Below are 16,323 nucleotides of genomic sequence, written 5' to 3'. Positions count from 1 at the left end.
CAAGGTATATTTATTGGCTGCCTGCTGTGTGGCTAGCACTATTGTAGCCTCCAACAATACCCTTATTGTTGTGGCTTCTTTACATGTTGCTGGGATGATTTGCCCTGGGAACATCAAGTTAAGCGGGAAAGGGTTTATTCTGGCTTACAGTTCTAGCACAGTCCTCCAGCAGAGGAGTCACAGTGCAGGGGGTTTGAAACAGCTGGTCACATCACATCTACAATCAAGAAACAGAACGAATGAATGCTCATTCAAGTGCTCATCTGGCTTTCTCCATTTTACAGAATCCAGGCTCCCCTGCCAGGGAATGTGCTTACCCACAATTCAGAGGGACCTTCCCATATTAGTGTCATAAATAATAATATGATAATCCCTCATAGACCTGCCCAGAGGTCGGTCTCCCAGGTGATTCTGGATCCATCCAGTTGACAGTTAATGTTGACCATCACACTTGCAAGTTCTTATGGCTTTTATGAGTATTGGATTTTAGAGGTTTGGAAAATGGATTTTAGCCTCAGACACTTAAGGATTTTCTGAGTTTGATTCTCCTCCCTCTTGTAGCAAATCTGTAAAAGGAAGAGCAGCACACTGAAGTGAGGCTTTGACTTAACTGCCAAGTTAGTGTTGAGTGGGCTTCCCCTTGCACACCAGTCTACAAAGTACTCTGGAAAATGAATTAACTTCCTCATATCTACAGATAGATACTAAAATATCTCACTTAAAGCACTCAGGAGCACAGATATGAGAGCCTTTGTGTCCAGCCAGGTTTTGTTTTGGAGAAAAGAAGTTATGGCTGACAGTAAGTCTGCATTCATTGGTATGACAGAGGTGCACCTGCCTGCCTTTGATGACTAATGTCAGATTTTATATTTTTGCAGGTTATGGTTTTGTAGATTTTGATAGTCCTGCAGCTGCACAGAAGGCAGTAGCATCCTTGAAGGCAAATGGCGTGCAAGCACAGATGGCCAAGGTAAGCCTGCTCAGACAAGAGGGTCTGTGCAAATGTCCACTTTGTGTATGTGTATCTATGTGTGAACAAATCTTAGTCTTTTGCAGTGTTCAGACCCAAATTATGGTTTACATTCTTTCTGTACTCAATTGTTAGGGAAAATGAAAAATGCAATAAACTTGACTTGTTGTGATCTCTGGTTTGATGTGTAGTTATTAATGAGCTCTTTGGTTTTAGAGACCCCAGTGATTAAAGGATACATGTGGAGGGCTCTGTTTTGTTTGAAAAAGGGGGTATGCATGCATGAGACTCTAGAACTTTCTCTGGTCAGCAATGCTGAAGTCAATATACACGTATGTACTGGTGTCTAGAACTTTCCCCAGTTGGCAGAGTTCTAGGGTAGCACAGAAAGTTGTCAATGATTAAATGGGTGCTAAAAATTCACTTATTTGTTCCATGTTTGGGAGGCTTCTCAGCTAATGGCTTCTTCCCTGATTTGTGCAGGGAAATGGCTTATTGCTAATGTCCTTGTCTGTATTGCTGGAATTTCACTTTGGTCCATATTCCAAAGTTTACCTGGAGAGTGATTTTCTTCATGTTCATCATTTTAAACATTTACTCATTGTTTCATGGTATGCATTGTCTGGGACTTGTATGTGAAATTAGGATGAATTTTTACATCAAAGTGAAAATTGTTCGTCGTCATTTTGTGCCGTGATTGATACAGTGTTATAAGAATCTGCCTATGTGGTAAGATGATATGGATCTTGGGAACAATGCACACCAATGTCATTGTCTTCACTTTAATCTGGGACTCTAATGAGACAGCATCATAATGATTTAAGCTACATGTGGTGATGCATGACTTTAATCCCAGCATTCTGGGATAAAAGCAGTGGCAGGCAGATCTCTGTGAATTCAAAGACAGCCTGATCTATATAATGTAGTTCAAGGTCAGCCAGGAATACACAGTGAGACCCTCCTCCAAAAACAAAAAAGAAGAAAGAAAAAGTAAGAGTAAACACCAGAACTGTTGCTGATGACATTTGGATGTTCAGTAAATGTTGATGCTCAAATAGCAGTGGTTTTGAATCATCATAAATGGTCTAAGTTTAAAATATCCTTCCTGTCAATAGTTGAACTTACTATGCCCAGATCTTCACACTGTTGGGTGCCACAGGCAACAGACCTTGAAATCTTGGGCTTCTGTTCCCTGCTTGTGTTTCTAGTTTTCCAACCCTGTTCCCCTAGAAATAAGTGATGAGATGATGAAGTCCTCGGATGCCCTAGCCATTTGGATTATGTTATGATTGTGCACATTCTCTGATAGAACCTTCCAGCATCAGCCCCAGCTTTCCGAGGATCAGCATCTGGGGCCTGGCCGCTGTGGATGCATTCTGGCCAATGTGTGTAGATCACATCTGCTAACTGGCTGTTAGGAGCCAATTTCCTCTGCAGTGACTGTGGTGGGTTCATTGTCTTTCTCGTTACTCAGGGTGATATAAGTTAGGATTCACCCAGCTGTGTATTCTGTTCTTTGTCAGGATAATGCCTGGAAGCTTTAGATTTGGTCAGGAATTGAGATTGATGAAGTTAATACTTTTAATTAATCAGGAAATTACATGCATGTCCTGGTTTAAAGGTTGTTTGGCAACAGTCAATGGCAACTGAAGTAGCAATTTCCTGTACCCAGAAAACAAGTGCTAGAGTGTGGCTGCTGGCTGAGTTAAGAAATGATTATAAAAATGCTTTAAAAAGAGAATAGAGAAGGACTGAAGAGATGGCTCAGAAGTAAAGTGCACTTGCTCTTCTTACAGAGAACTCCAGTCTAGTTCCCAGCAGCCATGTTAGGCAGCTTTGGGGATCTGATCCTCTCTTCTGGCTTATGTGGGAACTGTACTCAAATGTACACACGCACACAGAGGTATACACATACACATTTTAAAAGGCAAAAAAAAAAAATCTTTAAAAGCTAAAGTATATTCTGGGGACTTGAGAGGTGGTTCTATGGTTAAAAGTACTTGTGGCTCTTACAGAGGACCTGAGTTTGCTTCCCAGCACCCACATTAGTTGTTCACAATTAACTTCCTGTAACTCCAGCTCCAAGGGATCTTGGAGTGCAAGTGCATAGACACACACATACATACACAGAGACACAAACACACACACACAATTTAAAAATAAGGTTAATCTATGTTTTAAAAAAGAAACAAACAAAATGGGGAACTTGAAAAGTAGCTGAGGAGATAAGGCACTTTCTGTGAAGCTGAAGACCTAAGTTGGATGCCCAGGTTCTTACATGGTAGAAGGAGAAAATAGACTAGCCAGAATCCTCTGACTTCCATATGTGTGTGCATTGTGTACATATGTGTGTGAATCATACACACATATGTAAATAAATAAATTAATTAATAAACTTTTAAAAGAAAATGGTTATTGGAACATATTCAGTGCATTCTGTTTATAAACTTTTGAAATTTTGGAATTTATTAGATAGTAGTGGTTTATAAATAATGAACACACAGTTGTTTCTAAATTTTCAAGAGATAGAAAAACACACACACACAAACATATAGATGATATATAGTAGATAGATGATAGGTAGATGATAGAAAGATAGACAAATAGGTGATAGATGGTGATGATACATAGATAGATGATAAGTAGATAGATAGATAGATGATAGATAGATAGACAGACAGACAGACAGATAGATGATAGGTAGATCATACACAGAGTTAAGCTTTTGTATGGAAAAGGCAAAGAAAGTTGACATTGACTTTAATATTTTCAGGGTGCTTGTATATAAGGAATCCCTCCCTATGCCTGACTATCTTTCTCATGCATATGTATAGTAGTGCGTGCACGTGCACGGTTCACACACACACACACACACACACACACACACACACACACACACCAATCACTGACCTATCACCCAGTAAGGAAACTGTCTATACTAGCAATTCTTTAAAGACCTTCAAAAGGGATTATTCACTCTAGCTACCATTTTGGCCCTTGTCCCATATCCGAGGTTCAAAACCTGGAATGCCTGGCTGGGCTGTGGGGAATCACTCTGCTGCAGACTTTCTGAAGGTTTGACAGTTTCAGTCTTGCTGTCTGTGAAGTAAATCCTCACAAAGTGTGAGCCCAAAGCCTGCTTTAGATTCCCATCTGCCCACTGGAAAACTTTCAGCAATAAATGACTCTGTAATTTAACTACCCAGAAGAAAATAAATAGCCTCCGTTTGACAATGAAATGGAACAAGCTTGGCCACCTGTATTAGCAGATTTCTCACTGAGCTATTGAATTTCACGGCACTTTTTCCTTTGTCCTGGCGATAACTGTTATTTATTATCATATAAACGTGCAGTCTGCAGGGTGTGTGTTACTTGCAGTATATATTTTACCATTTAAGTATGCACCAAATCGCCTCCTGCATCCTTGTTCTTATCAGTATCCCACTCTGTTGGTTGTGGTGTGACATTTTAAAATCCCCAGGATTTTAAAATAAAATGCCTCCTGGAGTAGAGAGATGACTCATCCATCATGAGTGCATATTGCTCTTGCAGAGGACCTGAGTTCAATTCCCAAAGCTTTTGTCAGGTTTCCCTGACTCAAATTCCAGGTGATCTAATGTCCTATTTTGGGCACCACTGATACCTGCACTCACTTCCCTACACAGACATATGCAGAGACAGACAGATGGACAGATGGACACAAATGCTTATATAAATAGTAGTAAATATTTTTAAAAATAAAATTAAGATGCTACCTATATTTAATTTCCCGATGGCAAACTGGCACCAACTTGAAAGTGTGGGAGTTGCTTCCCTTAGCAAACATGTTCTAATGTATGCCTGTGAAAATATCAGCTGATCCTCAACTACAAAGAACTGAATAGGGAATTAGCCAGGATGTAGTAATTGACCAATGTGTCAGTCACTTTTCCATTGCTGTGATAAAACACCATGTACAAAGAAACTTATGGAAGAGTTTATTTTGTGCTGTAGTTCCAGAGGAATGGGTCTATTATGGTGCAGAGGTATGGTAACAGGAGGGAGATATGGTGTCAGGAGCAGGACTCTAAGATAGTAAATCGACAGCAAATCTGAAGTAGAGAGAGGGAACTGAAAGTAGTGAGAGGCTATGGACTCTCAAAGCATGCCACAGTGACTTACTTCATCTAGCAGGGCTGTACCATCTCCCCAAACATCACCACCACTTCCCCAAACAGTACCATCCCCTCCCCAAAAAGTGCAGCCAACTGCAAACTAAGTATTTAGATCCTAGAGCCTGTCGGGAACATTTCTCTTTCAAACCACGACAATGTATAATAAAGATAAGTAACCATGCACACAAATGAACATTTTTTTTCATGAGCAAAAGTTGTGATTCTTTTTATTTATTTATTTATTTATTTATTTATTTATTTATTTAATAATACTATTCAGTTCTACATAATAGCCACAGATTCCCTTGTTCTCTCCTTTCCTTCCCCCTCCCCTTCCCCCAGCCTACTCCCCATTCCCACCTCCTCCAGATCAAGGTCTCCCCTGAGGACTGGGATCAGACCTAATAAACTCAGTCCAGGCAGGTCCAGTCCCCTCCTCCGAGATTGAGCCAAGTGTCCCTGCATAAGTCCCAGGTTTCAAACAGCTAACTCATGCAACGAGCCCAGGACCTGGTACCACTGCCTAGATGCCTCCCAAACAGATCAAGCCAATCGACTGTCTCACTTATTCAGAGGGCCTGATCCAGTTGGGGGCCCCTCAGCCTTTGGTTCATAGTTCATGTGTTTCCATTCATTTGGTTATTTGTCCCTGTGCTTTATCCAACCTTGGTTTCAACAATTCTCACTCATATAAACCCTCCTCTTTCTCACTAATTAGACTCCCAGTGCTCCACCAGGGGCCTAGCTGTGGATGTCTGCATCTAGATTCCTCAGACCTTGGATGGGGTTTATGGATCAACTCAAAAAAATCAGTAGCCCTCCTATATACAATGGACAAAGAAGCTGAGAAGGCAATCAGAGATACATCATCCTTTACAATAGCCACAAATGACATAAAATACCTTGGGGTAACACTAACCAAGCAAGTGAAGGACCTATATGACAAGAACTTTAAGTCCCTGAAAAAAGAAATTGAAGAAGATGTCAGAAAATGGAAAGATCTCCCATGCTCATGGATAGGCAGGGTTAACATAGTAAAAATGGAAATCTTACCAAAAGCAATCTACAGATTCAATGCAATCCCCATCAAAATACCAACACAATTCTTCACAGACCTGGAAAGAATAATACTCAACTTCATATGGAAAAACAAAAAACCCAGGATAGCCAAAAGAATCCTGTACAATAAAACAACCTCTGGAGGCATCACAATCCCTGACTTCAAGCTCTACTATAGAGCTATAGTTATAAAAACAGCTTGGTATTGTGATTCTTTGGTGAAAGCCAATTTATAGAATTTTGTAAGTGCGTGCTGGTGAAGAACTTTTAAGTTCTTCACTTCACCAGCACGCACCAGCGTGTAGGTTCGAAAGATGCATTGGGCTTTAGTTTCTGGTTGTGGCACCACCTAGTTGTATGAACTTTCTGTGTTATTAAAATATCTCTAATAATCTTTAATAATAATATGGTGCTTAGACTGTTGGGGTACTGTGCAACTTTTGAAAATCCACAAAGCATTTGGCATAGTACTTTGATTGCAGTAAGCATCCAGTACCTGTGCATGGGTTAGTAAACATTGTGCATTGGATTCAGATGTGCTGGGAATCCTAACATATTTCAGGTCTTTTATTATCACAAGATAGTCTATAGGAAAATATTTGTAAGAGTTTTGGTCTGTAGATGTTTTGTGGTTTTTCTGTGGGCTGGGCAGTGTGTTGGTTACAATGAAATATAGTTGTATGAAGCAGTAAGTCATTAGGTAGATGGACAAGGGGATGTGTGACTCTCTGACATTACAGGCTTCATTCAGAATGAGGCCTGCAAGAATCTTTAGTCTAAGAGCCCAGTGAGATTTCTGTCCATGTATATATTGCTGAGGACTGAGTAGTTTCATGGTTGGCTATTGCTAGGGGTAATCTGGATGGTTCGTCACTGAATGTCAGATGACCAATAAACATCTGTTGTGGCCAGTCATTATTGAGGGGACCATGTGGGCAGGGGAAAGGCAAGAATCTCAAAGATAAAGTTACTTGTATTTTGGTAACCAAACTACTTTAGTTTCTTCAACTGTTACTGTTTTACCCAAATGGAGGAGCTTTGCAAATGGTATGACCATGGCTAATGAAAACCTCTTTCTCATTCTGTGTTTGTAACATTTATTCTATCTGCCTTATTGCAAAATCTGTGGACCAAGAATTTTAGCTATTACAAATCTTGACAGCCATGAGGTAGATCTAAGAAAGTTATTGGCTGAGGAAAATGGGTCTGCAAATGCATGAAAAGAAGAAATTGAAGAAGTCCCTACTAAGGAGTTGAAGAGATTGTTAAGCAGTTTAGAACACTGGCTGCTCTTGGAGAGGATGTGGGTCCAAGTCTCAGCACCCATATGATGACTCAACTCTCTATAACTCCAGTTCCAGGGGATCAGGCACCCTCTTCTAGCCTCCATGCACTGCATACACATGGTACATAGACATACATGCAAGCAAAAGTCATACACATAAAAAATAAAATAAATCTATTTTTTCATTAAAGTAAAAATTAACTATAGCTTAGCATACAGATGTTTATTTGACTGATATACATGGAAGGTTCTGGATAGTTCAAGAACATTAACATAGGCACTTAACAGCAAGGAACAAGTGAACAAAAGGTCTAAGCCACTCATGTCTAAATGTTACTAAACCCTCTTGGACAGGAAAGAGATTCTTGCTTTGACAGATATTTCAAGACTCATGACTATGTAAACACACACCTGAATTCTGCCATCTATAGGGGACTGGCCTGCTATTATCTTCCAGGACCTATGTGTGAGTCCTCTGCTTTTCCATTCTACTCAGTCATATAAGGAATACTTTATAATACTGCTGTGGAACATACTTTGGATCTTATTTTTATTTTTAATTAGGCATATATGTGTGTATGAGTGAGTCTGTCCACATGAGTTCAGTACCCACTGAGGTCAGAAGAGGGCATCTGATCCTCTGGGTCTGGAGTTACAGACAGTTGTTGGCCCATATGTGGGTGCAGGGACCTGAACTGAGGTCCTCTGCAGGAGCAGCCAGTGTCACTAACCTCTGAGCCATCTCTTCAGTCCCTAGAATGTATTTAGGTAGCTGTGATTCAGAAGCTAAGTCTGCTGCAGTTTTCAACACAGTTCATTCCTCTTGGTTGCTAACCATGCAATGGAAGTGGCCATTCTCCATAGAGGCTGCTGCTGGGTGTTCTTATGGACACACACACAGAGGAAATGCAGTACCTCCCACAACCAAGAATTACATCTCATTTTCCCCCTAGTTGATATGTTTTAAACTCTTGGTATAGGAAGTACCAAGTGTTTGCCTACCACATGTCTACAAATATATTTGTGACCTCTGTTCTGTTAGATATGTCAATTTGGCTCAAGATATTTTTTTTCAAGACAGGGTTTCTCTGTGTTGTTTTGGTGCCTGTCCTGGATCTCACTCTGTAGACCAGGGTGGCCTCGAACTCACAGAGATCCAGCTGGCTCTGCCTCCCGAGTGCTGGGATTCAAGACATGCACCACCACTGCCCGGCTCAAGATTTTTTAACGCTTTTCTTCCCTTGATCTTACTGCAGCATTCAGGGATTCAAAACCCAATATTTAAATTTTCGGGGTCCATCTTAGTCCCCTTCATTAATTATCTGAGACCATTGAAGCTGAATCCAGTTGATATTTCTATTAGCTTTTACCTAACAATTTGCATAATCTGTCTGTAGATGATGCCCTGCTTTTTACAAGGGATGTGATTGTCTTCTCCTAAGCTGAAGGGTGAGTGTGTATGTCAGTAGAAATTCCTGCTTCTCCAGTATTGGAAAAACTAAAATTCAACCAGAAAGTGCCCAAGTGTTCTAGACTCTGGTCTCTACCCACCAATCATGTGTTTCTATTCATTGTCTGTGAGGGGTCCAAGGCCTTTGCAAGTTGTACACAATGTCAACCCTTTCCTTCTGCATCTTGAAGGGACTGTGCCCAGAGGCAAACTCAGGAAAACACTTGTACTTTAACATGCTGCTGAAGAGTCCCATAGCAGGAGCCCTCCTCTCTGCTCTGACCTTGATGATCTATCCTTACAGCTGGACAGCACTTCTCCTTGCTGAGAATAGACTGACAGGTCCTATTTAAATCAGACTCATCCTTGTAGGACCCTATCCCACTGAAATAGACAGAAAGTCTATCAGAATGAGAAAAGTATGGCTAGAGAGATTGCTTGGTGGGGAAAGAGGCCTGCTGCTAAGGCTGAGGACCTGAGTTCTATTCCTGTGACCCATGCAATGTATGGAAAGAACTGTCTAGTTATAAATACAATACAGGAAAAATAGAATTTTAAAAAATTGCATACTGTGAATGAGTGTAGCCCTGTACTCAGTCTGATGCTGTGTTCCCACCATCTCAGAATGTCCTTTTAAGCTGGTACTTAAACTACTCAAGCATGCCATGAGACTCCATCTCTGTCTGCCAGGCAGCGGGTTGAAATCTCAGTCACTTTAACATTCCCCCTTTTTTTTAATCAAAGAAGTACCCTGAGTTGAAAAAAAAATATTCAATTTCAGGAGAAAAAAAGGAGTCCATATTTGTTTTCTGAAGTTGAATATTTTTTTTTCAACTTCCTAGTGAGGTGGTAGACATTACTGAAATCATACAGACAGTCCTGCAGTCACAGCACTCAAAAAGATAATTAGAATTCTATGGAAGAATGACACATTGCTGAGAGTAGAGATGGACACTCCTACAGATCAAACCCAGATCCTGGTCTGTAGATCCTAGGCACTGAGCCTCTTCCTTGGCCCTTGGATACATATAACAAAGTCTTTTTATAGAGCCCAGGATGGTCTGGAATTGCAATTGTCAGTCTTCTTGCCTCAATATCCTGATTGCTGGAATCACCAGCACATCCTGTTTATAAACTCATCTCCATCCTTAAGAATCTGACCCTGTAAGCAGCTCTTCTTAGGTCTTCCTGCACAAAATACAAGTACTTTATAAGGATACAATATCATATCAAATAAGGATTCAACGTGTGGAGAAGTATTTCATGTTGAACACAACACACAAACGCCTGTATTTTAACCCCCCTTTCCATGTATTGCCTTATTAATGTAAAAGCCATTCAAGGAAGCTACTCAACCTCTGGCCTCATATATCCCTGAAAAAAGAGCTTTTCACTTCCCCAAGAAATACAACTGAATCCAGGAAGAAATATAAATTTATGGATTTAAAGGGCCATTCTTTACAGACATCAGTATTCCAAAGGCAGACAAGTGTTTCCTAATGGAAACATAGGGTTCTTATGGCTCTCATTATGGATTATCTGTGAGACTATATCATTTTGTGTGTATAGCTATGTGTATGTGCTTGATGTTCTATGAATGTGTATAACAAATATGCATGTATGTGTAGGTACACATGCCTGTGTGTGCGTGCGTGTGTGTGTGTGTGTGTGTGTGTGTGTGTGTGTGTGTGTTTATAGGCTAGAAGTCAACATCCAGTTTCTCCCACAAATATTCCCTCCTTAGTTTTTGAGATCAGGTCTCTCATTAAACCTGGAGCTCAAGGATTCAACTAGGTTGTTTAAACAGTAAATTCTGGAATCCAGAGTCCCCTCTTCCCCATGCTAGGATTATAAATGTACAGAGCCATTTTTGGAGATCTAAACTCAGGTCATCATGCTTGCATTGGAAATATTTCACCAACTGAGCTCTCTCCTCACCACTCATTTTACACAACATAGTCCATTGTTTGCTCATCCTCAGTCCTCTTAACTTTCAGAAGAAAATATTCTGTGAGCACACAAATACATGTCCCCCATAGGCTCATACATTTGAACTTGGTCCCCAGTTGGTGGCACTGTTTGATGGAGGTTATGAAACCTTGAGGACATGGAACCTTGGAGGGAGGATATTGTTGGGGAGGTGGACTTCAAAGGTTTATAGCCTTGCCTCACTTCCTGTTCACCCTCTCTCACTTCCTGTTCACCCTCTCCCACTTCCTATTTACCTTTTCTCACTTCCTGTTCATTTTCTCTCACTTCCTGTTCATCCTCACTCCTTCAGTGTGTGGTTAAACTATGAACAGTCACTTCCTGACCCATCTACCTGTATCCATGCCTCCATACCATTATCAGCCTTCCTTGAATCCATATACCAAAATAAACAGCAATGGGCAGTAACTCGCATGCACACCCTATTGTCTTATCTCATTCTTTACAAGGATCACAGTCATCAGAAATATTTATTTTTGTTTCCCTCATGAATGTTATTGTTCAGTAACAATTTATCTTACCTCATCTCCAGGAACTAACTGGCCAGACCCTCTAACACAGACTCTGGGGATGTGTTTTTAAAGCTTTCACCAGTACACTGATGTTTAAATATACCAATGGTCAAGTCTCAGGATACACATGTGCCATAAATAGGAACCAGGAGGGAAAAAGACTTCATACAGATTTAGTAAGATGATAGGCAGAAACACCATGCTGTGGATTAAAGGAAACAAAGTCAAATCAGGAAAGGTACAAAGAAAATAATAAGAATCTAATTCCATATCAGTGCTGGTCTAGAATAGATGCCACGAAAAGTAAAACAGCTTCTGGAAGAATTGTAGTAAACCTTTTATCCAATACAGAGAAAAGCAAAGGTCAAGTTATAAACAGAGGAGAGAATGTGGTGTGGTGGTAGGCAGGGGGTGGAATGCCATATGGCAGTTGGTGTGTCATGTAGACACACACCTACAGCTATGCAGACATTAAAAAAAAGTTAAGCTATGAATAAAGTCAGGTACATTTCCTCCATCCACACCAGGGATAAATGTGGTTGACAGAAAAGAAACAAATTATCAGCACTTTTTATACCTTTATGATGCTTCTAGACATTGGAGGAAAATGGAATAATTACTATAAACTGTGGAAGGTCTGACCACAAAATTGCTCATTGCACATTTGGAATTATGCATTTGGGGGCTTGCCCTACTGTAGACTGCTGCAGTTCATTCAGGAAACAGATTTTAAAACAGCATCTAGAATTAAGTAAAAGGTATTAATTTAAAGATGCAAGCTCACCAAATAGTCTCCATGTTCAGACAGAAAGAGAGGCCATCAGGAACATGCTGGAAGTCTTCGTGGTGAAGTGACATGGCAGATAGAGTCAAGTGGTGAATTCTTTCTGCACATGCTAAAATTAAAAGAGTACATTTTTATTTTATTGTTATTTGTGTGTGTGTGTGTGTGTGTGTGTGTGTATGTGTGTGTGTGTGTGTGTGTCTGTGTGTCTGTGTGTGCAAGTATGCATATGTGCAGGGACCAGAGAACAGCTTTAGGGTGTTTGTCCTTAGTGTTGTTCATCTTCCTTTATCCCTCCTCCCTGCTTCCACCTCTCTCTCCTCCTTTTCCTTCTCCTCCTTCTGCTCTTCCTCCCTTTCTCTCCTCCTTCCTTCCTTCCTTCCTTCCTTCCTTCCTTCCTTCCTTTCTTTCTTTCTTTCTTTCTTTCTTTCTTTCTTTCCTTCCTTCCTTCCTTCCTTCCTTCCTTCCTTTTTTTTTTTGAGATGGGATCTGTTGTTTGCCATACCAGACAGACACTGACCTATTAAGCTATACTCTCAGACTAGCCAACTCCAGAGAGCCTCCTGTCTCTGCCTCCCCAACCCTGGGATGACAATTGAATGCTACCATACCCAAGATATTTTTCCTATGGGTTCTGAGGTTGCATCTCAGGTCTTCGTACTCATCCAGCAAACACTTTACAGACATCTGTTTATCTTAATAAAAATATCACCACTGACTCTCACATTATTAAGAAAGCAGACCACCTTTCTGTTCTGTTTAAATGTTTTTACTGTGTAAACAAATTCACATGGAAAAAAGAGTTGAGGGCCCTCACATTGAGTAAGTCCATTGGTGGTCGGAGGGCTGAAAGTGAGCAAGATCACTGCCCTGGCCACTTCATTACTTCGTTAACTCAGACATTTGTTCACCAACATCAAGCCCACAAAAAAACAAAACAAACAAACAAACAAAAAACCATCCTGTCTTTTGTGGGTGAGCACAAGCATGGAGGAAGGACATGCATTTACCTCCTCCCCCTGCCTTGGAAATTGGGGAACTAAACCACAGCAACACTCAGACTGAGACAGAAAGGGATACCATCCACTGGAACCCATTCTGAAGTCTCCGTTAATCCCTACAAGCATTGGGAAAGCTTTCCTAGTGACTCATTTCACGCCTTACCCAAATTTAATAAGGATTTTCACCAGCATATTTGCCCTGGACCCCAGTATGCTGTTAACATCTCTTTTCACATGTGTCCTGAAACATCAGCTTCCTTGCCCTTGGCCAGATGTGTTGGAGAAGAACATGGCTGACTGAAAATGTGAGGGTATCTTAGGTGGTGGAAACAGTTTGAGGGCTGTTGTCAAAAAGGTTGGATCCAGGAATCAAGATATTTTTCCTGAGGTTTTGCTGGGACATAGGAAGCCAGCAAATGACTGATAATGTCCAGGAAATTAACAACTCCTACATATGGTGATACTGTGATCCCAGCCAAATGGTGTTTAGCTGATGGGCTATGGCTCTCATGGGGACTGTTAGTACAGTACAATGGTGAGGCTTTATTAATCCAACTCAGTGCTAAGCCTCATGGTGCTCTAGTTGAAGGACTTAACCACCATACCTATTATTGTTGTAGACCAGAAAAGTGAGCTCTTAAAGGCACCAAAATTCTGTACTGCAGAATTCCATGCTGTTATTTTAGTGATCCTCTTTGTGTTTGTACATGTGTGTGGTAGATGTGTGTGTATGTTTGTGCCTGAATATATGTGCATCTATGTATGCCAGAGGTTGACGTTGGATGTCTCCTTCATTTTCTATCTTATTATTATTTCTTTGAGGTAGGATTCTTTAATGAGCCTGGAGCTTACTAAGTTATCTATACTTGCTGGTCATCCAGTGTTAGCAACTCCACTGTCTCAGCCTCTCTGCTTCCCAGATATGGTGTTATTGATATATACTGCCCACCAGGCCCTAGGGATCTGAAGCTTGGCTCCCAGGTGTGCTCAGGAAATACTTGACCAACTCACCTATCTCCCCAGACCATTGTGTGCTTCTCTTGTGATGTTATCTAACTTTAGAATTCTGTAAAGTGAGTAATTACTACCTTTTACTTTTGAGAAAGATATGAAGTCTGATGTTATCTTTTCTAGGGTTCTGTACCTGTCCATCAATGTGGTTAGTTAAGCTGTTGCATTTTTTAAAGATTTAATTTATATTTTAATTTGTGTTTGTGCATGAGTATATGGACCAGTGCAGTGCCTGCAGAAGTCAGAAGAGGGGGTCATATCCCCTGGAACTGGAGTTACAGGTGGAGTATGGGCGTGGCAACTGAACATGGGTCCCCTGCAAGAGCAGAACATGCACCTCATGCACCATGGAGCCGTCTCTGCAGCACCTTGCTTGTTGCACTCTTCTTACCCATTGCTTCTTGCACTGGTGTCTTGTGCAGAGTTGGGACTGCCCTGGGCCATGTGCTTGTAGACACTGATGTCCTTCCATGCCTCATCATCTCCTCCCATGAGTTATCTTCCTGGGTCCCTGGGACTCCTGTTTCTGTGGCAGTCCCCATGGAAATCTTGTTGGCAGCTCACTCTAGGTCATGCTCCCTCTCGTCTGCATTCACATAGGACTGTGTACGTTTTCCTAGAATTCAGGATTTACAGTTTAACTGCTGTTCGGAGATGACTAGATCACTGTTGCTCTCCCGGATTAGCCCAGGGCTTCTTAAACTCTGGCCTCTCAGACCCTTTTCCACTTGAGAAAGTTGTATGTGACTCCATGCATCTAGGTTGATAGGTATATAAAATGGGTACACAAAACAAACATTTACTCATGATAAATGCCAATGAAGTGGATTCTAAATTCTTTGGCATGTATGTAATTTCACTGTTGCGCAAAAACAAAAAGCAGTTTGCACACTGGTGAGATTCCAAACAGGTCAGTTACTTCAGAAGCTTGAGCAGTGAAGTCATTGCTGAAGAAGATAAAAAATGAGACCAGTTGAAAAAATAGTTCTTAAGCTGTAAGACCTACAAATGGGTCCACGTGTTAAATTTTTGATCACTAAAAATTCCTTCAACTAGAATTCTGAAACCAGAAGTGTTGATGTTTCTAGATAATTAACTATGGATGTTAGATTCCCCACCCCCATCCCCAGGAAATGGCCCAGTTCCTTTACTCTTTAATATATCTCCCTAGGTGGGCCTTAGCAGTTAGTGGTCATTAGTATTCTTTCAGGGATAAACCTCTAGAGAAGTGAAACTGGCTGACATTTATCTGTCAGTCTTCTTTTCCCCTAAGGTGTAGGAAATGATGACAAATTAGTCTTAGGTGTTTTGAGATGTCTTTTGGCATATCAGCTCTGCCAGCATGTTCCAAACTAAACTTTCATTCCTCTTTGCATGCACTACAACTCCATGGGTCTAGGTCTTCTCTAAATATTTTAAGTGCAGTGTTTATATATTTGTGGTTTCATAAGTTTGTTTACTCTTATTTAATATGCTTTCCAAGATGCAAACTGCCAGCAAGTTATGGATTAAACAGTGTGACGCGTGGAGCATAAATGTTTATGTTGAAGAATAAAATGAAAGTAGCACAGATATCTTGTTGACCTTGGCATTGACAACAGAGGGGAGTATATAGCTTTAATACGGGTCACTCCCATCCCAGCCCCAGGCTGTTCCCAGGCCCTGTCTGCAGGGAGGATTGTGCCATTCTGTGGGAGTCCCACTGAGTTCTCCATGCTCCACAGCTAGGTGACTCTGTCACTTAGGTCACAGCACGGGCTAAGGAGTTGTCTCTGCTCCTTGCTTTGAGTCAGGACCTGGTGAAAGAAGGAATGGTGAGAGAGAGGGTGCAGAAAGCACAAGCCAAGAAGGGTTTAGAGAGGGTCGAAGTGGAAGATGACAGGTCATGGCTTCACAACTGATGAACCAGAGAATAAAACACTGGTGCCTGGTGGCATCTGCTCTTGGCAGCTCAATTCTGTAAGCAGGGAAGGCTGCAGTGTTTTGTGGAGCCTTTTTTACAGGCCCTTGATCCAATGTATTGGGTGGATATGGTGTACCATTTCTGGGGTGCCCATTCCCTGAATTAAGGATATATGTCCTCTCCCATTAATACAGCTAAAATGCCC

General features: G+C 41.1%; 1 protein-coding gene across 10 annotated transcripts in view; it reads left to right on the top strand.

The window, feature by feature from the left end:
- Positions 1-16,323, top strand: part of Rbms3 (RNA binding motif single stranded interacting protein 3) — a 1,336,321-nt gene that overhangs the window by 954,441 nt on the left and 365,557 nt on the right. For all 10 annotated transcript variants that reach the window (XM_037208204.1, XM_037208207.1, XM_037208205.1 and 7 more), the window contains one exon: positions 879-970. In XM_037208204.1, the coding sequence (XP_037064099.1) occupies positions 879-970 (92 nt within the window). The remainder of the gene's footprint in view (positions 1-878; positions 971-16,323) is intronic.

This window comes from Peromyscus leucopus, chromosome 7 (genome assembly GCF_004664715.2).
Source record: "Peromyscus leucopus breed LL Stock chromosome 7, UCI_PerLeu_2.1, whole genome shotgun sequence".
NCBI lineage: Eukaryota > Metazoa > Chordata > Mammalia > Rodentia > Cricetidae > Peromyscus > Peromyscus leucopus.
The sequence above is the reverse complement of the archived record's forward strand: the minus strand, read 5'-3'. Positions and strand labels throughout refer to the sequence as shown.